The following is an 18,829-nucleotide window of genomic DNA, read 5'->3' as shown; positions in this document are numbered from 1 at the left end:
GGCTCCATTCCCCCGCATGAGACCCTGCATCCCTTGGGATGGACCAAGTGCCTGTGACCAGGCTTGGGCCTCTTCTGGGTTTGAATTCTTGTGACACATCTCAAAGCCCTCCCCCATGTCTGGACACATCACTGTAGAACGGATATCCTCATCTGCCCCTGCCCCTGTTCTGCAGGGACAGCCACAAGGCGGTCTGTGTCCTTGTGTACTTTGGCAGAGGCTGGAGCTTTGCTCTCTCATGGAAAAGCTGCTTTGGTCTCTTCCCTTCCTATAGCCAGACAGCTACTGTCTTGGCCTCGCTGCTCTCTGAAAGGCAGCCTGAGCTGCTCTACTGTGTTTGAGAGGAGAAGGCTACAGTGAGGGAGCAGCAGGACATCTCCACTTCAGAGTGTACCAGAAAGCCCATGCAAACCTGGAAGACTTCAAAGCTGGCTCCTCTGTCAGGCACCTATCCCTGGAGCACTTTCTTCAGGCAATAGCAGCTCTGCCAATTAATGATTACCTGCACAGTGTCAGTATAATGAAAAAAGAATATCCTTTGAGATTGTCAACCTTGTCTACCCTCTAGCTCATTCAATTACATCCTGAATTTCCCTAAAATTCAAGGATTTGCTTCCTGTGATCTTCTTTGTATCCCACTGGCACCATTAACCTGAATACAAATAGGAAATTATATGACATTTCCCAGAGTCTTTGATAAGACAGCAAAACACTTCTCTTTCTCAGGAGCAGAAAGATATTTTTTATTGGAGTAAATGCTCCTGCAAAACTGGCTGCAGCCCCACGAGCTGCTTGTGGGCAGGGCCCAGGGGTCACAATGGAGCTCAGAATTGGAGGTGGCTTCAGCTGCTCCTGCTGCAGAAGGATCCCTTCATAACCATGTGCCAGAGTCTTTCTCAATGCTGTCAACATACCTCCTCTTGCCTGGCCCTTCTGCTGGGCTATCTGCAGTGTGGTCAGGCTTCCAGTTATTTCAATACTGTGTTTTATATGCTCTTAATTTTATAACAAGGTAGAGGTTGATCAACAATTTCTGTTGTTTCCTGCCTTCTCTCACAACACTGGTTCAAATAGTTATTAAATCAAAAACTCCAGCCAGCTCTGTGAATCCAGCCCTGCACTCAGGATATGGTTATGAGGGATGCACAGGACGTACCGATCCTCATCTCAGGGTGAAGCAACAGCTTTTTGCTGCTCTTCATTTCCCTCTAGGAGAGAGCACTGAAGAAGGAGCAGGCTGCAAGAACACGAGAGCGCTGCCCGGAGATTTTGGGCTGTTGCGAGAAGATACCAGACAATAACTTAAGAAAATCTGCCCACTGGAATCTGAGGTTCAGAAGTGCTAATGGCCAGGATAATGTGTTATTTATTGCAAACAGGCATCTGCAGTGGCCTCAAAGGCCTGGATGTCCGACTGCTCTGCTACATGCATCAAAACCCCTCTTCAGAGTCTCAGTCCCAAATATAGTCTCCAAAGCCAAACAATGATGGTATCACATTCGCTTTTCATTTCTGTGTGGGCACTGTGCCCATGCAGTTATAACACAGCTGAGTCTGATTTTCATATTGTTCATTGTTTACTTATGATTTACTATAAAGTTGAGCTTGTCTTATTTATGAGCAGCCATGAAGATATGGGATTTCATCCACTGGGTGATGACTCATTCATTGGGTTGGACTCTTTAGCTCCTAATACGTGACATATTTTGGACTATTGGATGAACACCATTTCTGCATGAGCCCAAATTAAATGAGGTGAATGGAAATAATTAGTTGTTTGTTTTTAAAATCATGTTTGTAGCTGGGTTTGTGCTGGTTCAGCTCTGTGCTCATTCTAGCAATGTGCACAAGGGCAGGATGAGTTGCTGTACACTATGGTGGAGAGGTGATGAGCAGCATTTCTGAGTCAGAGGTCTAAACATGCCAGGGGCGACTTTGCTTTGTTTCTGTTGCACAAGGAAGAGCTTTGCGGTGATGGAGCATTTGATACTTTCTATGAACTTTAATGACTGCAACATTTCTTGTGCTGCTGCAAACAATTTGAGAAACTAATTTGTAAAATCACTCATAAAAATCTCATGTTCTTTCTCTTATAATAAAACTCCTCGGCTGGAAAAAGAACTACAAATCCTCAGAAAGAGTAGCCCAGCAGGAGTGTACTTCAGCCGTTCTTGTCTTGGGCATGCTCTCCCCTCCTGTGGGTGCGTCATGCCCCATGAGTTCAGCAAGAAGAATTCATGCACAGGCAGAAATATCGCCCCCGGTAACGCTCAACTACATAAGGAAAATGAAAAGTTTTTAAAACCTTTTCCCCCTCTTCCTGCCCCCAGCTTGGAGGGATGGGACCAGGACCATGGGAAATGTCGGAGTAACTTTGTCGCAGTGAGAGGTTGTTACGGCTTACAAGTTTTTACAGCCAGGAGCCCTGCCAGCAGAAATTTATGCCTCCATTTCAGCAGTAACGATGCTTCCCAGAGCTGTCAGCCGGCAGCGGGCTGGGAGGCAGCAGCGGGGCGTGTGGGGGACTCGCCATGACATAATCACATTCCTGCGGCATGAGAAGATACTCCCAGGCCGCAGCAGGGGCAGCACAGCCCCTTCCCTGCTCCCACCCCATCACTGTGGTTCTCAAGGCCTGGGGAGTGCAAATGAATCCATCGGCTGCACAGGCTTTGTGTGATTTTGGGGCAGAGTGGCTGGAAAGCTGCCCATTGGAAAAGGATCTGGGGATGTTGGTTGACAGCAGCTGAACATGAGCCCAGGTGTGTCCAGGTGGCCAAGAAGGCCAGTGGCATCCTGGCTGTGTCAGCAATAGTGTGGCCAGCAGAACCAGGGCAGGGATTGTCCCCCTGTACTGGGCACTGTTGAGGCCACAGCTCAGATCCTGGGTTCAGTTTTGGGCCCCTCCCTACACAAAGACATTGGGGTGCTGGAGTGTGTCCAGAGAAGGGCAAGGGAGCTGGGGAAGGGGCTGGAGCACAAGTCCGCGTGGGACTAGCTGGGTTCAGCCTGAAGAAAAGGAGGCTCGGGGAACCTTATGGATCTACAGCACCTGAAAGGAGATTGTAGCCAGGTGGGGTCAGTCTCTTCTCCCAGGTGGAACAAGTGACAGGACAAAAGGAAGCAGCCTCAAATTGCACCAGGGGAGGTTTAGATTGGATATTAGGGAAAGTTTCTTCACTAAAAGCACTGTCAAGCACCGGAATGGACTGCCTAGGTCAGCGGTGGAATCACCATCCCCGGACGTGTTTAAAAGCCATGTAGCTGTGGCACTGAGGGACATGAGTTAGCGGCAGCTTGGCAGTGCTGAGTTAATGGTTGGAATTGGTGATCTTAGAGGGATTTTCCAGCCTAAGCGATTCTATGGCTCTATGATTTCACCGCTGCGGGGTTTTTTAGCAGGGAGTTCTATCAAATGAAACCAATAAGGCGTTTTGCTGGGGCTTGTCCGGCGCCGGGAGCGGCGGGGCCGCCGTGAGGGCCGGGCCGGGCCGGGCCAGGCGGGGCTCCGTGGGCCGGCAGGGGGCAGCAGTGCCAAGGGCTGTGTGGGGGCGGCTCGCCCTGAGGGGGCAGGGAGCCGTGGGCACGGGGCCGCGGGCACGGAGCCGGGCTGGGCTCTTAGGCACCCCCTGCCCACTTCATCCGTGCTCCTAGGAGCTCTCAGAGCGGCTGCATCTGCCGGGAAGGGAAGCCGGTCTTGTCCCCCTCAGACAACCAAGCCGTTCTCCAGTTGTACTTGACCGGTTTGCAACTCCTTCATCAACCCCTGCCACCTCGCTACTGGAACTTTGCTGCTGTCAAGGAACCTGGGAGAGGATTTCTGCTTTGCAAAAGGAAAATTTGCAGTTGCTGTGAGAACCGCGGAAAACTCAGCACACTGCTGCCAAGGCTGGCGAAGGAGCAGGAGGAAGGCTTCTGTGGGGCCAAACCAGCCTGTCACAGAACAGGGAATGGCTCATCCGCCTGTATGGAGCTCCCAGGCTCTGGGCTGTGGCTGTGTCACAGTACCTGTGCCAGGTGAGCACCAGCAGCACCAGTGTGTTAACAGCCAGATTGGTGTTTTTCCTACAGGATTGAAGTCTTCCACTGTGGAGTCTTCTCACCCACTGCTCCCAGAGAGACAGAGATAACACGGGTGTGCTGGCATGTGCCCTGCTCAGCCCCATGCTTTAGGACACAGTCATACCAGCTGCTTGCCAGGCAGCCATGGCCGTGCCAAAGGAACTAAAGTCTGTGCAGAAAGAGGAAGAGTTTTACATACAAAGTTCAACAAAGAGAATGTATATCCAGAAGACAATGGCTGTGCAGAGAACAGGAAAAGGAGACTTCTTGTGGGTGCACCTGGCCCTCCTGGTGCATCTTGCAATCTGGGGGCTGTTTCTGGTCCCTAAAGGAGCTGCTGCTGTCTTCCTCCCCAGGCTTGAGCCTCAGAGAAGCCAAAAGCAAACAAGGGCCCCCAGAGGCACCTGGGCGGCCACTATGCTGTGCCTGTGCAAACATCCAGTGCCTCTGAGAGGGCAGTGGTGATAACCCAGAGCTTTGCAGAGCTCCTGCAGCCTGGTGACATCCTCGCTGCCACGCCCCTGTGGGGCTTCCACATAGCACAACTGGCCCCAGCTGGATCACATCACCCCCATCCTGCTGCAAACCATGTTATCACCAGGGCTGTAAAGATAAAACCACTTACCTGGGGCTGCTCTAGCTATAACTCATTCTTCCCTCCCCCCCTTCTCTACAACCACTATTGCAGCAATGAGGCAGCTGGAACTAAGGCAGTGACCACCCTCAAAAAAGGTTCTCAAACAATGCCCTAGCACTGTTCCTCTTTTACATTTGACTCTTGCTCACTCTGATTAGTAGGACTGGGCTAGCCAGAGCTCTGGTTTTCCCCTTCTGTGTCATACCAGGCTCTCGGTTGGTGTTTTAGCTGGTAGGGAAGTGACAATACTTACAAACACAAAGTTCCTTGCTTGGAGTACCACACCAGATGGCTGATGTGAAGTGCAGCACCAGCTGCTGCAGTGGCTGAATTGCCCTTTGAAATACACAGTTCCTTGATTGAAAGGGTCTATTTTTACTTTTTGATCCTTTTCAATTAGATAGCTTGCGACTGGGCTCATTCTCAATATTATCTCCCATTTCAGGACTACCAGGCACACAAGGAGCAAGAGGTGCCAGCTGCCCAGCTATCTCCACCAGTAACACCTTTCTAATGCCACCGTCTCTCATTAGTATAGCTTTTAGTCCTGTTTTTTTTCCTTCTTCTTTTTTTGAGCTGGTGATTTTTGGCCTGCTTCACAAAATCCAGGAATCATCATTTTGAGAAAAGCAGGAAGCTGGGAATTGCAGGTTTTGCCCTATAAGCCAAAGGTTGAGCTAGAGCAGAGTGAGGATCCCCCCAGGGGAATCTCACATTTTTTAGGGTAAGTAAACAGCCAGGGAAGATCCTAGGAATGGGTAAGGCATTGACTGTGCCTTGGGGTGGGTGATCTATTCAGCTTTCTTCCTGCCCAATTTGTCCCATCTGAGAACTCCAGTTTTTTGGACAAACCCTTGCTGAGTTGTCCTCAGACACCCAGCCCCGTAGCTCATGCAGGGTACACACAGCTCAGGGTTTTCCAAACCATCACCTTCCTCCTGCCCACCCTGGGGTGGTGTCTTCCATTTGTTCCAGGACAGCGGCAACACCCTGCCTTTTCCCCCCTGCTGGTGCTTCTTGAATCCACACACCCGCCTTTCCTCTTCCAGGGTGTTGCTGGGCAGAGCTCAGCTGCAGGACATTGTTATGCTGCAATATACTCACTAATAGCAGAACTGACTAACAGCTATGCAGGGGGAAGGGTGGCTTGAGGCTGGTGAGTGCTGGCCAGGTCCAAGTGCTTTTCTTCTGCTTTTTATTATTCCTAATTCTCACCCAAATCAATGTGATGCTGTCCTCAGAGTACTCTGCCATTCCTTCTGGTTCTGCAACATGTTTAAAACCTTAGATTCCTTTCAAGTAGAGGAATGCCCCCAAACACATGGCCTCACACGTACAAGTATTTATGGAGGAAGTTAAATTCTCTAATTGCTTGGCTGGATCAAGCCCAGGCTGCCAGTAATGCATGAGCTGAGCAACAGAACAATGTACAGCCCTTGTGTCCTTATGCACCAGGCAAGGCTTATCAGCCCATGTAGGGGCTAATAAAGCAGCTTTCAAATGAGTCAGTAGACTTAAAGCTTCTTTTACGCAAGACTTCTGTCTGGGAATATTTTTGTGAGAATGTTTAAAAAGGAGAAAGGAGCATGACTTCAGCCTTTTGCAGAAAGCAAATCCACTTAAAAGTGCTTTTGGGGTTGGTTATTCACCATCATGAGAACACTCTAGTGGGGTCGGTAGAAGTGAGCACCACAGTGTCATGCCTTTCCTCTGAAATAGCTGGGATTTTGTGTTTTCACTCACTGCACTGGCATTCTCACCCCACTGCTGCATCCTGGGGTGCGTGCCAGGAGAGCCAAACAAACTCCCCCTTTGGCTGGACATAGGTCAACAATTTTGTTTATGTCACACAGAAGAGTTTTGGTTTGTTTAAAAAATATACACTGTTCCCCTGGAAAGCGTTCCTTCCTATGCTACATCCAGCTGTGCCTAGGAGGAGCTTGGCTACTCCTCTGAAGTCAAACAAAACTATTCATCTGTATCTCAGGTTACAACAGCTCCTGAAAAGTAACTGGGAAACACTTGGAATTCTGTGCAGTCCATGAGCTCTGGCAGACATGAGATGCTTAATTCCAACTTTACACTGTCACTCCTGCAAACTCCAGCTCACAGAGTAAAAGCACAGAAATTCAAATGCTGAGAAAAATGGGTGTATCATCTTAGGAAGAGAACTCTGGTTACCCAGAGTGCAAACACAAGCAGTAAGTAAGGTTGGAAGTAAGCAGAGAAAATGTCTAATGAGGCCCGTGCCTGCAGTATCTGCTAGGGGCAGGAAGCCCTGATTAGCTGCACACTGGAGCATTGTGTGGGTTTGTATAGGATCTGACTTCCCAGGTCATGAAATCAGATCCTGAGTTATTTTAAAAATGAGCTGCTATTTCAAATTATTTTTCAACTTCATGTTTGATATGTCAAGTCACATTTATTTGGGTAAGCTATGTTTCACAGGGACACCCACAGTGCAACCATTGCCGCATTCCTGGTGCTGGGGGCGGGGTGGGGGGTTCTGGCTGAGAGCAGGCACTGCCGTAGGGACAGTTGCACTGCCAGGCATTGTCCTCAGGTACCAACACAACTTTGTCTGGATTTTGCAAAGAGAGATGCTTATACATGGCTGTGAGTATGTGTTTTTCCATTTAAAATCAGCTTCACAAAACAGAAGTAAAATTAAACACCCTGCAGCAGTTTATCAGTCAGAAAAATAGATGAACCAAGAAAAAGAGATAGATGAACTTCATAACATTTCCATGGGAACAAGCAGCAAGGGTATTTTGGACAAATAAATTAGGTGAATTCCTGCATGGGACACTCCCAGGGAATGCCCTGTCCTTGCTCTTTCAGTATGTGCTAGATGGATTTCAGTTTAGTTTTCTCCTCTGATTTCAAGATAGCCAAAAGCACAAGCAGCCTTGCTTTTGGGCTGTTTACAACCTGTGTCAAAAACAGACCTTTAAATTCCAGCTGTGGGTCTCCCTGGGACCCAAGGCAAAGGCAGCACTACAAGTTCTGGCAAAACACTGTGTTTGTCAGATGGATGCTGCTTTTGGCACCAGTTTCAGCTTCTGGATACATACATAATGCAGCAAGACATATATATACACATATATAATGCAGCAAGAACTCTGTGCAGAAGTAAACCATGTTCTTCTAGACACAGAGAGATGAAAATTGCCCCAGACACAACTGCTACTAGAAGCAACTGTTGCCTGAATAGACGTTCCAAATATAAATTTCAATGCAAATTCTAGAACAAGTTATATTTTTCAGCATATTTCTAGAGATTTCTCTGCCTAAAGACATCCCTCTGTCTGATTTGGACTGAACTGCTGTTGCAGCCTCTCATATTGCTGTCTTCCTTGGATAACAGAGGAGGAAACAGAAGATGGAAAAACTCAGAACAAGTTGTGTCAAAGGTCCTAGCCAATATCTGTATAATGAAGAGCTTCTTTGCCTTCCATAGAGCTGCTGAATAAGGAAAATGCAATCCATATGATGCAATCCATTTGATTCATGCTTTGACTTGAACGGCTTGGTTTGGCTTCACTTCGTAGGGATCATGGTAACAAAAGGAGAGGTTTAATGTCTACTTCATGAATTGAGAAGAAACACTTCTCTTGTCTTTCAGAACCCAGTAAATAGGTAACGGGTGAAGGAAATGTGCAGTGTGTTTGGCAACCTTTGACATGGGAGGCTGGGAGGACCCGGCTGTGATGCCGAGCTCGGTGCTGCCAACTGCTCAGCAATGCCATTTATGGTCACTTAGTCACGAAATCCCTTTGAGTTACAGTGCCTGTGGCTTCGGAAAAGGCAAACCTTTAACTACTGTGAGCCGCAGCTGCTGGATCTTTAGCGTTACTGGCTGGCTGCTGGGTTAGCGGATGAGCTGCCCTGTGGGGATGTGAGGATTAGCATCTGCACACTGGTTTGAATGTGCTACAATTTATTTTATGGCATTTGTTATGCATGGCTTTTGTTTTAATGCACAATGCTGTCCTGTGTTTGGATAAGGCTATTATGTGCCAAAAAATTATAAATATTTAAAATCTCCTGATAAATTTCTAAAGCTACCCGGGTGCTATAGCCCAGTTATTCTTTTTCCAAGCCTTTGCCCTGACAACTCACAAGTTTGACAGCCCCAGGGTACAAACCTCCAGTGTGCTGCTGCTTTGACAGAAACCTTTGGAAAAGATGGAGGCATCCTGCTGGCTTTTCATCACACATTTCTGCTGAGATATGATGCATCTTCAAAGTCACTTGTGTGGGGTTAGTTGTAGTGTGGGAAAAAAAATGTCATTGCTCCTCGTGTATTAGCAGCACCATTGAAATCTTTAAAAGGTGACATTTCTGTTGCAGAGATCCTCAGAGAGGTGATAACTAAAGCACGACCTGCCGGGGCAGAGAAAAGTCCTTTTACCTGCAAAGACTCATCTTGAATGCTCAGCCACGGCTGATTCCTGCTCTAAGCAAAGTGTGCAGATGTTGGATTAACAGTTGAGATTAATTCTGATTCTTGTCCTCTTACAATCAAAGCAATCTGTTGCTGAACAATGTGTCAAGCAGAGAGCATGTACAGTGTCCCAAATGGCTGGGATGTCTCATGTAGGGCCCATGACTTGGAGGATTCCAAAAACGTACCATCACATGAGACTGTCATAAGTTGATTACCCTGAAACAGACCTGACTTCTGTAGTCACCCCATCATGTGCTGCTCACTGATGTCAGCGAAGGCCCATGCTGCCGCACCCCACACCCTTCTGCTTTTGCAAAACCAGGCTTCAACAGACTTCTCAATGAAACAGCCACTGTTAGAACTGTCATTTCCCTCTGCTGTTAGTATGCTCCAAAAAACTAATGGCAGGTGTCCCTCATGGTACCATTCCATGGCCCCAGAGGATATGATAAATGAGATTAAATTTCCATTAAGGATTGTTAATGATCCCAAAAAGAGCAGCAACAGACCTGCAAAGGCCAGCCAACTTTTATTTACCTTTACAGTTTAAACTGTGCTCCTAATTTTTTTTTAATCCTGCCAGAAAAGCAACTCCCTGTGAATTCAGAGAGCTTAATGCCATATTCTGGTTTGAGAGACATTCTGCAGTGACTTCTTGCTAAAAATAGAGCATGCTATAATGAATTGCCTTTACAGTTTATTCCGTTTGTCAGGGCTGTATTTTCAAATACAAAATATTCTGAGCAGTTTCATGATAAAACAGTGTGTATGTGGCAGAGGAAGCCCTCTGCTACTGAATTAAAGAGGGTCTTTTTAAATTCAGCCTTGCAGTGAATTACCATAGAGGAAGAGTATTTTTAAAACAGTGAAAAAAAATCATTGCTGTGTACAACTGCTTAAAGAGAACCAAGAAAGCAATGACAGTGTTCCTTCCTTGTATCTGCATCTAGCAAGTAAAGGCAAAATGGAATGGAAAGATCCTTGTCATACAGGATAAATCAAAAGAAAAAGGTATCTACCCCAGAGCATCGTATTGAAATCTCCTTCTCTTTCTGCCTAAATACATACATCAACACAAATATCTACCCATATAAATATGCACATAAGGTATTTCTGCAAGGCATACATTAGTTAATTTGTAATAATATACAGTACCAAGATGGTATTCCAGCAAGTACAGATTCATGGGTTAGCTTATTTTTAATTCTCTGTCTCCTGATGAAACTTGAAACACGGGTTCACTTGTGTTAAACTGTCTTCCAACTTCATTTCAAAGGAAATAAATACAGTTTTTCATGTCAAACATGACCCCAAGAAGAATCTGATGACAGAGCAGGTCAGAGGGACTCTCTCATCGGTAGATGAGCCCAAGCATTGATGCCCAGCCCTGCAGTTGCTGCCACAGCTGGATATCACATTTGTGGCCAGACAGGGCACCTCTCCTGATCTCAGTCACCTGTGCAGGCAATGGGGTGCCGTGCAGGCAGGGGCTGCCCCTCTTCACTTTCTATCAACCAGAAATCTTCATCAGAGTGTAGCTGTGAGGGTCATCTGTGACTGGAAAGAAAGGAATGAAACAAGATCTGTTCCTCAGAGCAGAAATTATTTTGCTTTTTTCATTCTCTTCCCATAAAGCAGTCGTTGTTTCCCAATAATCATGAAAGCAACCAGGATGCAAAAGACTGAATTCGGATCAAAAGGCCTGTGATGTGCAGGGAAGGGCAGCTGGGATGCTGCTGCATCCAGACCACCAGCACCCCACCAACCCTGCATGGTCCCAACAGCAACAGCCTCGACTGTGCCACTGCCCTTGTCCTGAGTCTGACAGGATGAGCTGGGCTTGCATGTCTGTGCCAGAGCTTTGCTGAGCACTTCACATCTGGTTTTGTGCCTCACTGCTTCTGGTGGGATGGATGGATGGATGGATGGATGGATGGATGGATGGATGGATGGATGGATGGATGGAGCAGTGGAAAACCACTCAAAGAAACCACTGTCCTTATGTTTGCAGAACATGTCATTGCGCAGTATATCACTGGGATGAAAATTTTCTTTGCTGGGTCTATGGAAAAAAATACCTTTCTTGAAAATTTTAGCAAAATGCCTAAGTTAAAAATAGAGGTCCTAGTACTAATTCTGTCTTTTTCCTACGTAATTCCTATTCACTACCTTTGTTACAGAAAAAAACAATGGCTGAAGCTTCAACTTGCAGCATGGCACGGGCACAAAATGATATTGAAGAGTGTGCATTACTAGGTGTGGCAGTGAAAAGGAATGGAAATTAAAATATTATAAGCAATCAGCTAATCCGGATGTGGAATGGTTGCTAAGGAGTCCCAGCCCAGGCCAAAGTCAATAAGCAATTAGTATCTATTAAAACATGAAGTACAGGATGATGGGAGAAAAGTCCTTGAGAAAAGGCTCAGCTCCATGTTTCCAGGCTGCTCTCCCCTGGGCTGGACAAGCCTGTGCTGACAGCAGAGAGCTGCTCGCAGAGGCACAACCTACCCTGGCTGCAGCATCTCTATGCACTGTCAGTGGTTTTGGTCTGTAAATAAAAGCTCTCACTTAATGTCAGTTTTTATTTGAATAATAAAAGCAGCTTCCTGCTGCTTGGCTCAGTAATTTGAGGAAAGGGCAGTGGTTGCTGTGCCGTGAGATACACTTCAACATTTCAGTATACCAAATCTGATCTCTGATTTCTTTGATAGTTTTAAAACAAGAGGCAATGCTGATTAGGGAACAATGGAAGTTTAGACATAACTCCCACATTACCTCACCTTCATATTTTCGTCTTTCTTAATTTATTGTCAACAAATGCATGTAATATAAATTATTCTGGAGGAAGGCTATTAGGTCACTGGAGAGAAACCATGGTGTGATGGTTTAGTGGAGGCATTAGAATAACACCCTTGAAAGAAAGTAATTGGACATCTGTATTCTAATTTTCTAGCTGAGAATGACCATAGTAGTTTAATTAAATAAGACTTTATTGACTGTATTTTAATGGATTTGTTTTCTCTGACAGACACCTGCACCTTTCAGAGTGGCAGCCTTGATGTAAATAGGTAAACAGGCACACACTTCGCTTGAATCGGTGGAGCAGCTCCTGGTAGCAAAGCCAAGACCGTAAGTGCGTGCTGGGTGAGTGGGTGGGCACAGGCTTCCCTCGGGATAGGGACACGCAGGGACACTTCACTGCAGCTTTCAGGGACCCTGAAAGTGTCGTGAGACGCCTCAGCGACCTGCAAAAATTCAGTATGCAGCAAGGCAGCTGGAGTAGTTCTCCAGTATTGACTCTGTTGTCATCAAATGAGTCAGCGGCAAGTCACAGTCTTGTATGTCAGCAGGGAGTGGCGCGCCAGGAAATCAGTCACAAAAGTGGGGGGAAAAGCAAAGAACCCCCCCCCAAGAATTCGAACCGTAATTGACTACTTTTAGAGGTTTCTATTATTTTCAAATGGCCGATAAAATCATGTACTGGCACAGAGGTTGCCGTCCCGTAGCCACATCGCACCCCGTGGGAGCACCCTCAGCCTATCCCGGCGCGGGCTGTGCAGAACCGAATCCCCCCAGCGCGGAGCCCCGGCTCTGCCGGCCACCCTGCACAGCTCTGCAGGCCCGGCGAGAGGTCACCACCCGGTGCTGCATCCACCCACGGCCGTCACACGGCTGGCGGCCTGACCTGTGCCGCCTGAGTACCGCTGTGGTGGGGGTGTGCGGGTGGGTCGGGGGCTTCGCTCCTGTTCCTGCTGCGGGTTTAATTTGTCTGTAGAGCCAGGGGGCTGCACCCCGGCCGGGCACTAGCGCCAGGCCAGCTGCACTCCTGCCCGTGCCTGGGGGCCGCGCCCCAGCCCCGCCCGGCACCTCGGCCAGGTGAGTGTCGGCCTAGGGTGGTCCCCGGTCCATCAAGGGCTCTGCCAGGCCAGGCCAGGCCAGGCCAGGCCGAGCCGAGCCGCGCCGCGCCGCGCCCATCCCATCCCAGCCCATCCCAGGCCGGCCCTCGCGGGCCGGTGCGGCGGGGCGCGGGGTTGATGGGGCGGAGGGCGTGCCGCTCCCCGTGGATAAAGGCCGGGCGGCGGCACGGGGCCGAGCAGAGCGAGTGGGTTGAGTAGCGGAGGAGGCGGCAACGGTAGCGGCGAGAGCAGGAAAAGGAGAGAGGCCTCCACTGAGCGCGGCGCCCTTCGCTTTTCACTCTCCCTCTCTCCCTCCCTCCCCGCAGGCGGTCGGGCGGGGCACGGGCGGAGCACAGCGGATCGAGGAGGCGGAGCGGGGCTGGCCATGAGCACGCAGGCGCGGGGTCAAGGCGCGCGGAGAGCGGCGGATCCCGACGGCGAGATGCCCGCCACCGAGAAGGACCTGGCGGAGGACGCCCCTTGGAAGCGGATCCAGCAGAACACCTTCACCCGCTGGTGTAACGAGCACCTGCGCTGCGTCAACAAACGCATCGGCAACCTGCAGCATGACCTGAGCGACGGGCTGCGGCTGATCGCGCTGCTGGAGGTGCTCAGCCAGAAGCGCATGTACCGCAAGTACCACCAGCGGCCCACCTTCCGCCAGATGCAGCTGGAGAACGTCTCGGTGGCCCTGGAGTTCCTGGAGCGGGAGAGCATCAAGCTGGTTTCCATCGGTGAGTGCGTCTCCGGCGGGCCGTTTTGTTGTTTTCTCGTTTAATTGTGTGTTTTCCTGCGCTGGACCTTTGCCTGGCGTAACTATGACGGGGCTCAGGGCAGTGGGGGCTCAGAAGCTGATGGGGGGCTTTTGCTGCTTCTGTTTTTAAAGAGTTGTGTGTGCCGTGGGGCTGCCCCACAGCCCGGGCTTCTGTTTTTAAAGAGTTGTGTGTGCCGTGGGGCTGCCTCACTGTCGGGGCTGGCAGTGTCCTCCTCAGCGTACCTCATGATCGCTACTTCATAGGTGAAACTTTGCTTTCAGGTCTTTCCTGAAGAAACCAGGAAACTAGTGCCGGGGTGTATTCTCTCCCTGTGCAGCCAGTTCTTCTGGGCACTGACCCCTCCAGCAGCCCGGCAGGAGTATGCGGCAGGACGATGCTGCTCTAGCTGGGCGTACCTGGGCTCCGGCACGGTGCTGGAGCCAGACTCTCACGGCTGTGCAGAAATAGCTGCAGCCGTAGGTAGTATAGGAGTGTGGGGAGACTTTGCTCACCACAGCCCAGTAGATGATGCCAATGTTTAGATTAGCACTGATGCCTAAGCACAGTTGCAGCTTTTGAGCAGGATTGTACTTTCTCCCCAGTCTTTCTGCTGTGATAAGTTACGGCAGGAAATGTTCAAGGAACCCTGCTAAACCCAGGCAGTGGGTGCTTTGAGCTATTGCCACCCAGGCTGGCATGAGATTTGCCTGCCCGTGCCATACTGGAACGTGCAGTTGGTTGATAGCTGGTAGTTTGGAGACGAAGGCTGCTGGCATGCACGTCGGATTGCGGATGATCCCTCAGGAATGCATTCGGTGACCGTTTGGGGAATAGCTCAGGTGTGGCCACAACATAGTCTGTAAAGCAGTAATTTGAATGCCTGAGAGATCTCTGGGAAGGAATGTGAATGCCTTTTCTTGCTCTTTGCCAGATAACTATAACTGCTGCTTCCTGATGATTCTGGCCTCGATGAATTGCACAGCTGAATTTGTAGAGTGTAGCTCTCAGTTGTTTAAAATGCTTGGCCAAGATAAAAGCTGTTTCTCTTCAAAGGCTTTAACTACAATAGCAAGAAAATAGAAACTTCTTCAGTTTGGGGGAGACCTGGCCCGCTCTGGAAACCTGTAGCTGGGTACCCTCTTCTTCCCCTCTGCTATTGTGTAAAAGCAGCTTTGGGCAAGAAGTGAGGACTGTTGGTCCCAAGTGGCTGATTGTCCTCCCTGGGCAGAACAGCTAACTTGCAGCTGGGAATGAAGCTGGTGCTAATTATTTACTTAGAGATGGATTCCCTTTGCACTCAGTGGGGTTCGAATTGCAGCTGCTGATTCCTGGGCTGAGCTTTTCCTAACATCAGAGCTCACCTTTCTGTGGCAGGTGCTGGACTAGCTCCAACACCAGGCCAGCACTCCCCTCCTATTGTATTGTTTTCCCCAGAAAAATGTTGTTGCTCCAACTGCCTTCCTCTTTGTCTGTGAAACTTCCCGAGGGTGACGGGTTTGGGAGATCAAGGCTACTCCAGTCAGGTCTGGCTTTCAGTGACTTCCCTTCTAGAAATCCTGCTGCAGCAGCACATCTTTACACTGTTAGGCTGAACTGCATGGTATCTGTAATCATTTAAGACATGTCTATTTGTTTTACAGCTTACTTTCTTTGTGTTGGTTATTAAAAAACCAAATAAAATCAAAACCAAACCCTGAGAAAACTTGAAGCTTTGAGAGAATGGAATGACTATGACTACTAATGCTTTTGCCATGTCCCAGCCTCTGCATGAAGGAGTGTACAGCTCCATCAGTACTCTGCCACCTGAGCTGGAGCCAAGGAGTAGCACAGGAGCCCTACTGTACAGTCCTGGATAAACTGAGCCTGTCCTGAAAAAACATTCTGAATGTCCTTTCCAAAAAAGACATTGAGTGAGCCTTGCAGTGCTCTGCTGGGTTGAAGGGCCGAAGCCCTCAGCACCTGTCCTGCAGATGCAGCATCCTCTGGGATCACTACCTGCCCCTGGTGTGTTTTTCCCTGTGGGTTCTGAAGAACTTGAGGCTTTCTTTTTGTTTCTACTGTTTAGTCTCTTTCGTGTTGTTGAACAAAACCATGGTCATTGCAGACCCTGGAGGTGAAGTAAAAAAAACCCCAAACTAGTAAAGATTCTAGGTGGAGAACTTTTATGACCAGGTTGGTCTTTAGGGCCTGGGGTGTTTAGGGCCAACTCTGAGCCAAATCAGCTGGGGAAACCTGACAGCTGCGCCTGCTGGATTTCTGGCATTAATAATGCCATCAGACCTCTGCTAAGTGGATGCAGTGCCTGTTCCAGTTATTATTTAACTTCCAGGAACATTTTGGAAGCCATGTGTTATGGCTCAGCTACCGCTGCTGTACTACAACCACATTTTAAAACCTTTTCAGTAGCAAGGTTTTGGCATTCAATGTTTATTTAAAATAAGTCTGCCTATGCACAGTGTTTGACCACAACCCTTTCTGGATGCACATTAGAAGCCCAGCCTCTCCTGCTGCTGTTACCCCTTGTTTAGTCTCTGCTCAAAGTCTTTTGCTAGTTTCAGGAAGTTTTTCTTCTAGGCATGAAGTGTCTTCACTTCAATGCAAAATTGACTGCATGTGTGATCTACTGTAAAAAAAGACCATGAAGCACATAGGTGCTTTGTGCCATCCAGTGAAGATGGGAGTGAATGCTCTGCAAAAGCTGCTGTGGGAGCAGGTGACTTCACGTAGCCTTCTGCTCAAAGTGAGGTGGCTGCTGTGCTGCTCAAGTGTTAACAAGTGTTAAGTCTAGCCTTTTTCTCTGTCTGCTAGACTGAGATAATTGCAAATTCCTGGGTGCTGAGTGGCATGCTGCATGACAGGCATTGGGAGTAGGATGCCAGGAATGTAGAGCACAAGGGCTTTCTCTTGGTTGAAGTGGCTGATCACAGACTCTGCAGATTGCTCAGCAGAGAAGAGAGGGGAGTTAAAGCTAATTTGGCATTGTGCTTGTCCCTAGAAACCCTGGTAACTGGTAATAGGAGTCAACTCATGTAGCTTAGAAACAGAAGAGTTGGGTGACTGAAGCCTGGCAAATGGTTTTGGGGTGAGACCTGCCAAGTTGCACCCAGGCTTGCAGCCGGCACATCCTAGGTGCAAACTCTGCTGCTCAGTACCTGTTGGCAGTGTTCTCATGGCCACTGCCCATCCAGCAGCCTTGTGCCACTGGTAGAGGGAGGATGGGTGCCAAGCTGCCTTGTTGAGTAAAACTGCTCTCTTGGGCTGCTACAGTGAGATTGAGTAAACTGACAAATGTGGTTTCTCTGCCAGGTTGCACTTTCACCAGGTAAGTGAGCTGACCTGGCTTGCCTCGCAACGGCAGGATGTGAAGTGGCAATGAAAGTCAGTGGATGGGCAGTGGCATGTCTGTGCCGTGGCAGTAGGATCCACTGCTGGCCGTGGCTACTGTTGTGTGATTTGTTTACAGATTTGTCTCTGTGGTGATCCTGTGTCCTGCTGCAGTGCTTGCAGGGAGTTCAGCTATGCCAGGAAGGAGATGGGTGAGGAGAGGATGGGATTATAATCATGGTCTGGTGGCACTTGCCTCATGGTGAGTTTGGTGGTGGCATATCCCAGCTGCAGGAGTACTGACCAAACCTAACATGTGCATTGGGTGAGGTTTTGGTTAATGATCAAGTACTTGATGCACACACTGTGGTCTATAATGTGCTTGAGGTGAAAGTATCATGACCTGTGAGTCTGAGGACCTTATAGAAATTTCATTTTTGGAAAATAGTTGAAAACCGACTTCCCTATGCTGCTGATAGATTAAAGAGTGACAAAACAAACCGTACATCTCTAGAGGGAAAACTAGTCTCTTGTAAAACAGTAAATGTGTTGTCCTGTAAGGCTTAGAGCTATGTCCTTGAAAACTGAAAAAAGAAAATGTATTTTCAGCCTGTGTACATTTAAGGGTTCTTTTGTGTCACTCAATGTTCTATTAACACATCATAAAGAGGTAGTCAAAACACACTTGCATTTTGTCTGCCATTTATCTGTGACTTCCCTGGATGCTGCTTTCTGGAAAATATCCAGTGTGTCTTGGAAACAGATTTCTACTTCTTGGAAATATGACACTCCTTCCCCTTGAAAATAATTTTTGATAGATGCTCAGTGGACCTCTTTGCTGGAGGTGACTTCAGTTTTGGAAGGTACTTGGTCTCCTCAGGACCTTCTGTTTCAGTAGTTGGACTGCTGCTCTAACAGTGCCTTTGCCTGAACTATGAGTTCCAAGTTACAGGAGACTTTAAGGTAGCTTACACAGACTGTTCTTGCATTCTTTTACATATGAGCGGAAACTTGTAAAGTGATCAAACTTCAGTAAAATTACTTGGGGCCAGATAGACTAATGTGCTAAACAGCTTTTTCATTTAAGGCACTGAAAGCTATGCCAGCTATTCAAGATGGACTGAACTCTAAACTGTTCCATATTCTAATGCCACGTCCTGTATTGACTTACATGGGGATGTTTAAATCTAAATGGGTTAGGATAACTCTTTTTTAGCCTACAACTGTAACCTAAGAATGTGGTTAGCCTTGTGTGTGGTCATGCTGCAGTGTTGCCAGCATTGTTCTGTGTCTGCTCCAAGCAATGGGAAGTAAAACAATGGTCTCTGAATCCCCCAGGCTGCAGAAGAATTCTGTTTTCTCTCTGCTGCTCAGAAAAAGACTTTGATGAGCAGCTAGTTTGGGTCCTGAAGAAGGGTCTGCTAAGTTTAGACCACTGATCCATGTTTATCAAGCACACCAGAGTGCAAGTGTTTTGCTGGTTATGCTGGATTAAACAAACCTGCTGTACTGTGGTGCTTACTAGGTCCCTGCCACCAGCATCAAGTGGTTCTGTCTTCCGTGATTGCCTGGCACGATAGTGAGCTCATGAATATGTCACCTGAGTCATAAGTCATTACAGTAAAAACGACACAGAGCTCAGGGAACTGGTGTTTGGCTCTGTCTGGTGTGGTACCAGTGTGTCTGAAGAGCCTGTCACAGTGGC

General features: G+C 48.2%; 1 protein-coding gene across 4 annotated transcripts in view; it reads left to right on the top strand.

Moving 5' to 3' along the window:
• Positions 1–18,829, top strand: part of FLNB (filamin B) — an 88,508-nt gene that overhangs the window by 4,689 nt on the left and 64,990 nt on the right. For 3 of the 4 annotated variants that reach the window (XM_041425483.1, XM_041425484.1, XM_041425481.1), the window contains exons 3-4: positions 12,178–12,278; positions 13,372–13,779. In XM_041425483.1, coding sequence (XP_041281417.1) covers positions 13,431–13,779 — 349 coding nt within the window. In that variant the 5' untranslated portion in view covers positions 12,178–12,278; positions 13,372–13,430. Of the gene's footprint in view, positions 1–12,177; positions 12,279–13,260; positions 13,780–18,829 lie in introns of those variants that run through there. The other variant, XM_041425482.1, reaches the window with a different exon arrangement.

This window comes from Onychostruthus taczanowskii, unplaced genomic scaffold (assembly GCF_017590055.1).
Source record: "Onychostruthus taczanowskii isolate IOZ18803 unplaced genomic scaffold, ASM1759005v1 scaffold9, whole genome shotgun sequence".
Classification (NCBI taxonomy): Eukaryota; Metazoa; Chordata; class Aves; order Passeriformes; family Passeridae; genus Onychostruthus; species Onychostruthus taczanowskii.
The sequence above is the reverse complement of the archived record's forward strand: the minus strand, read 5'-3'. Positions and strand labels throughout refer to the sequence as shown.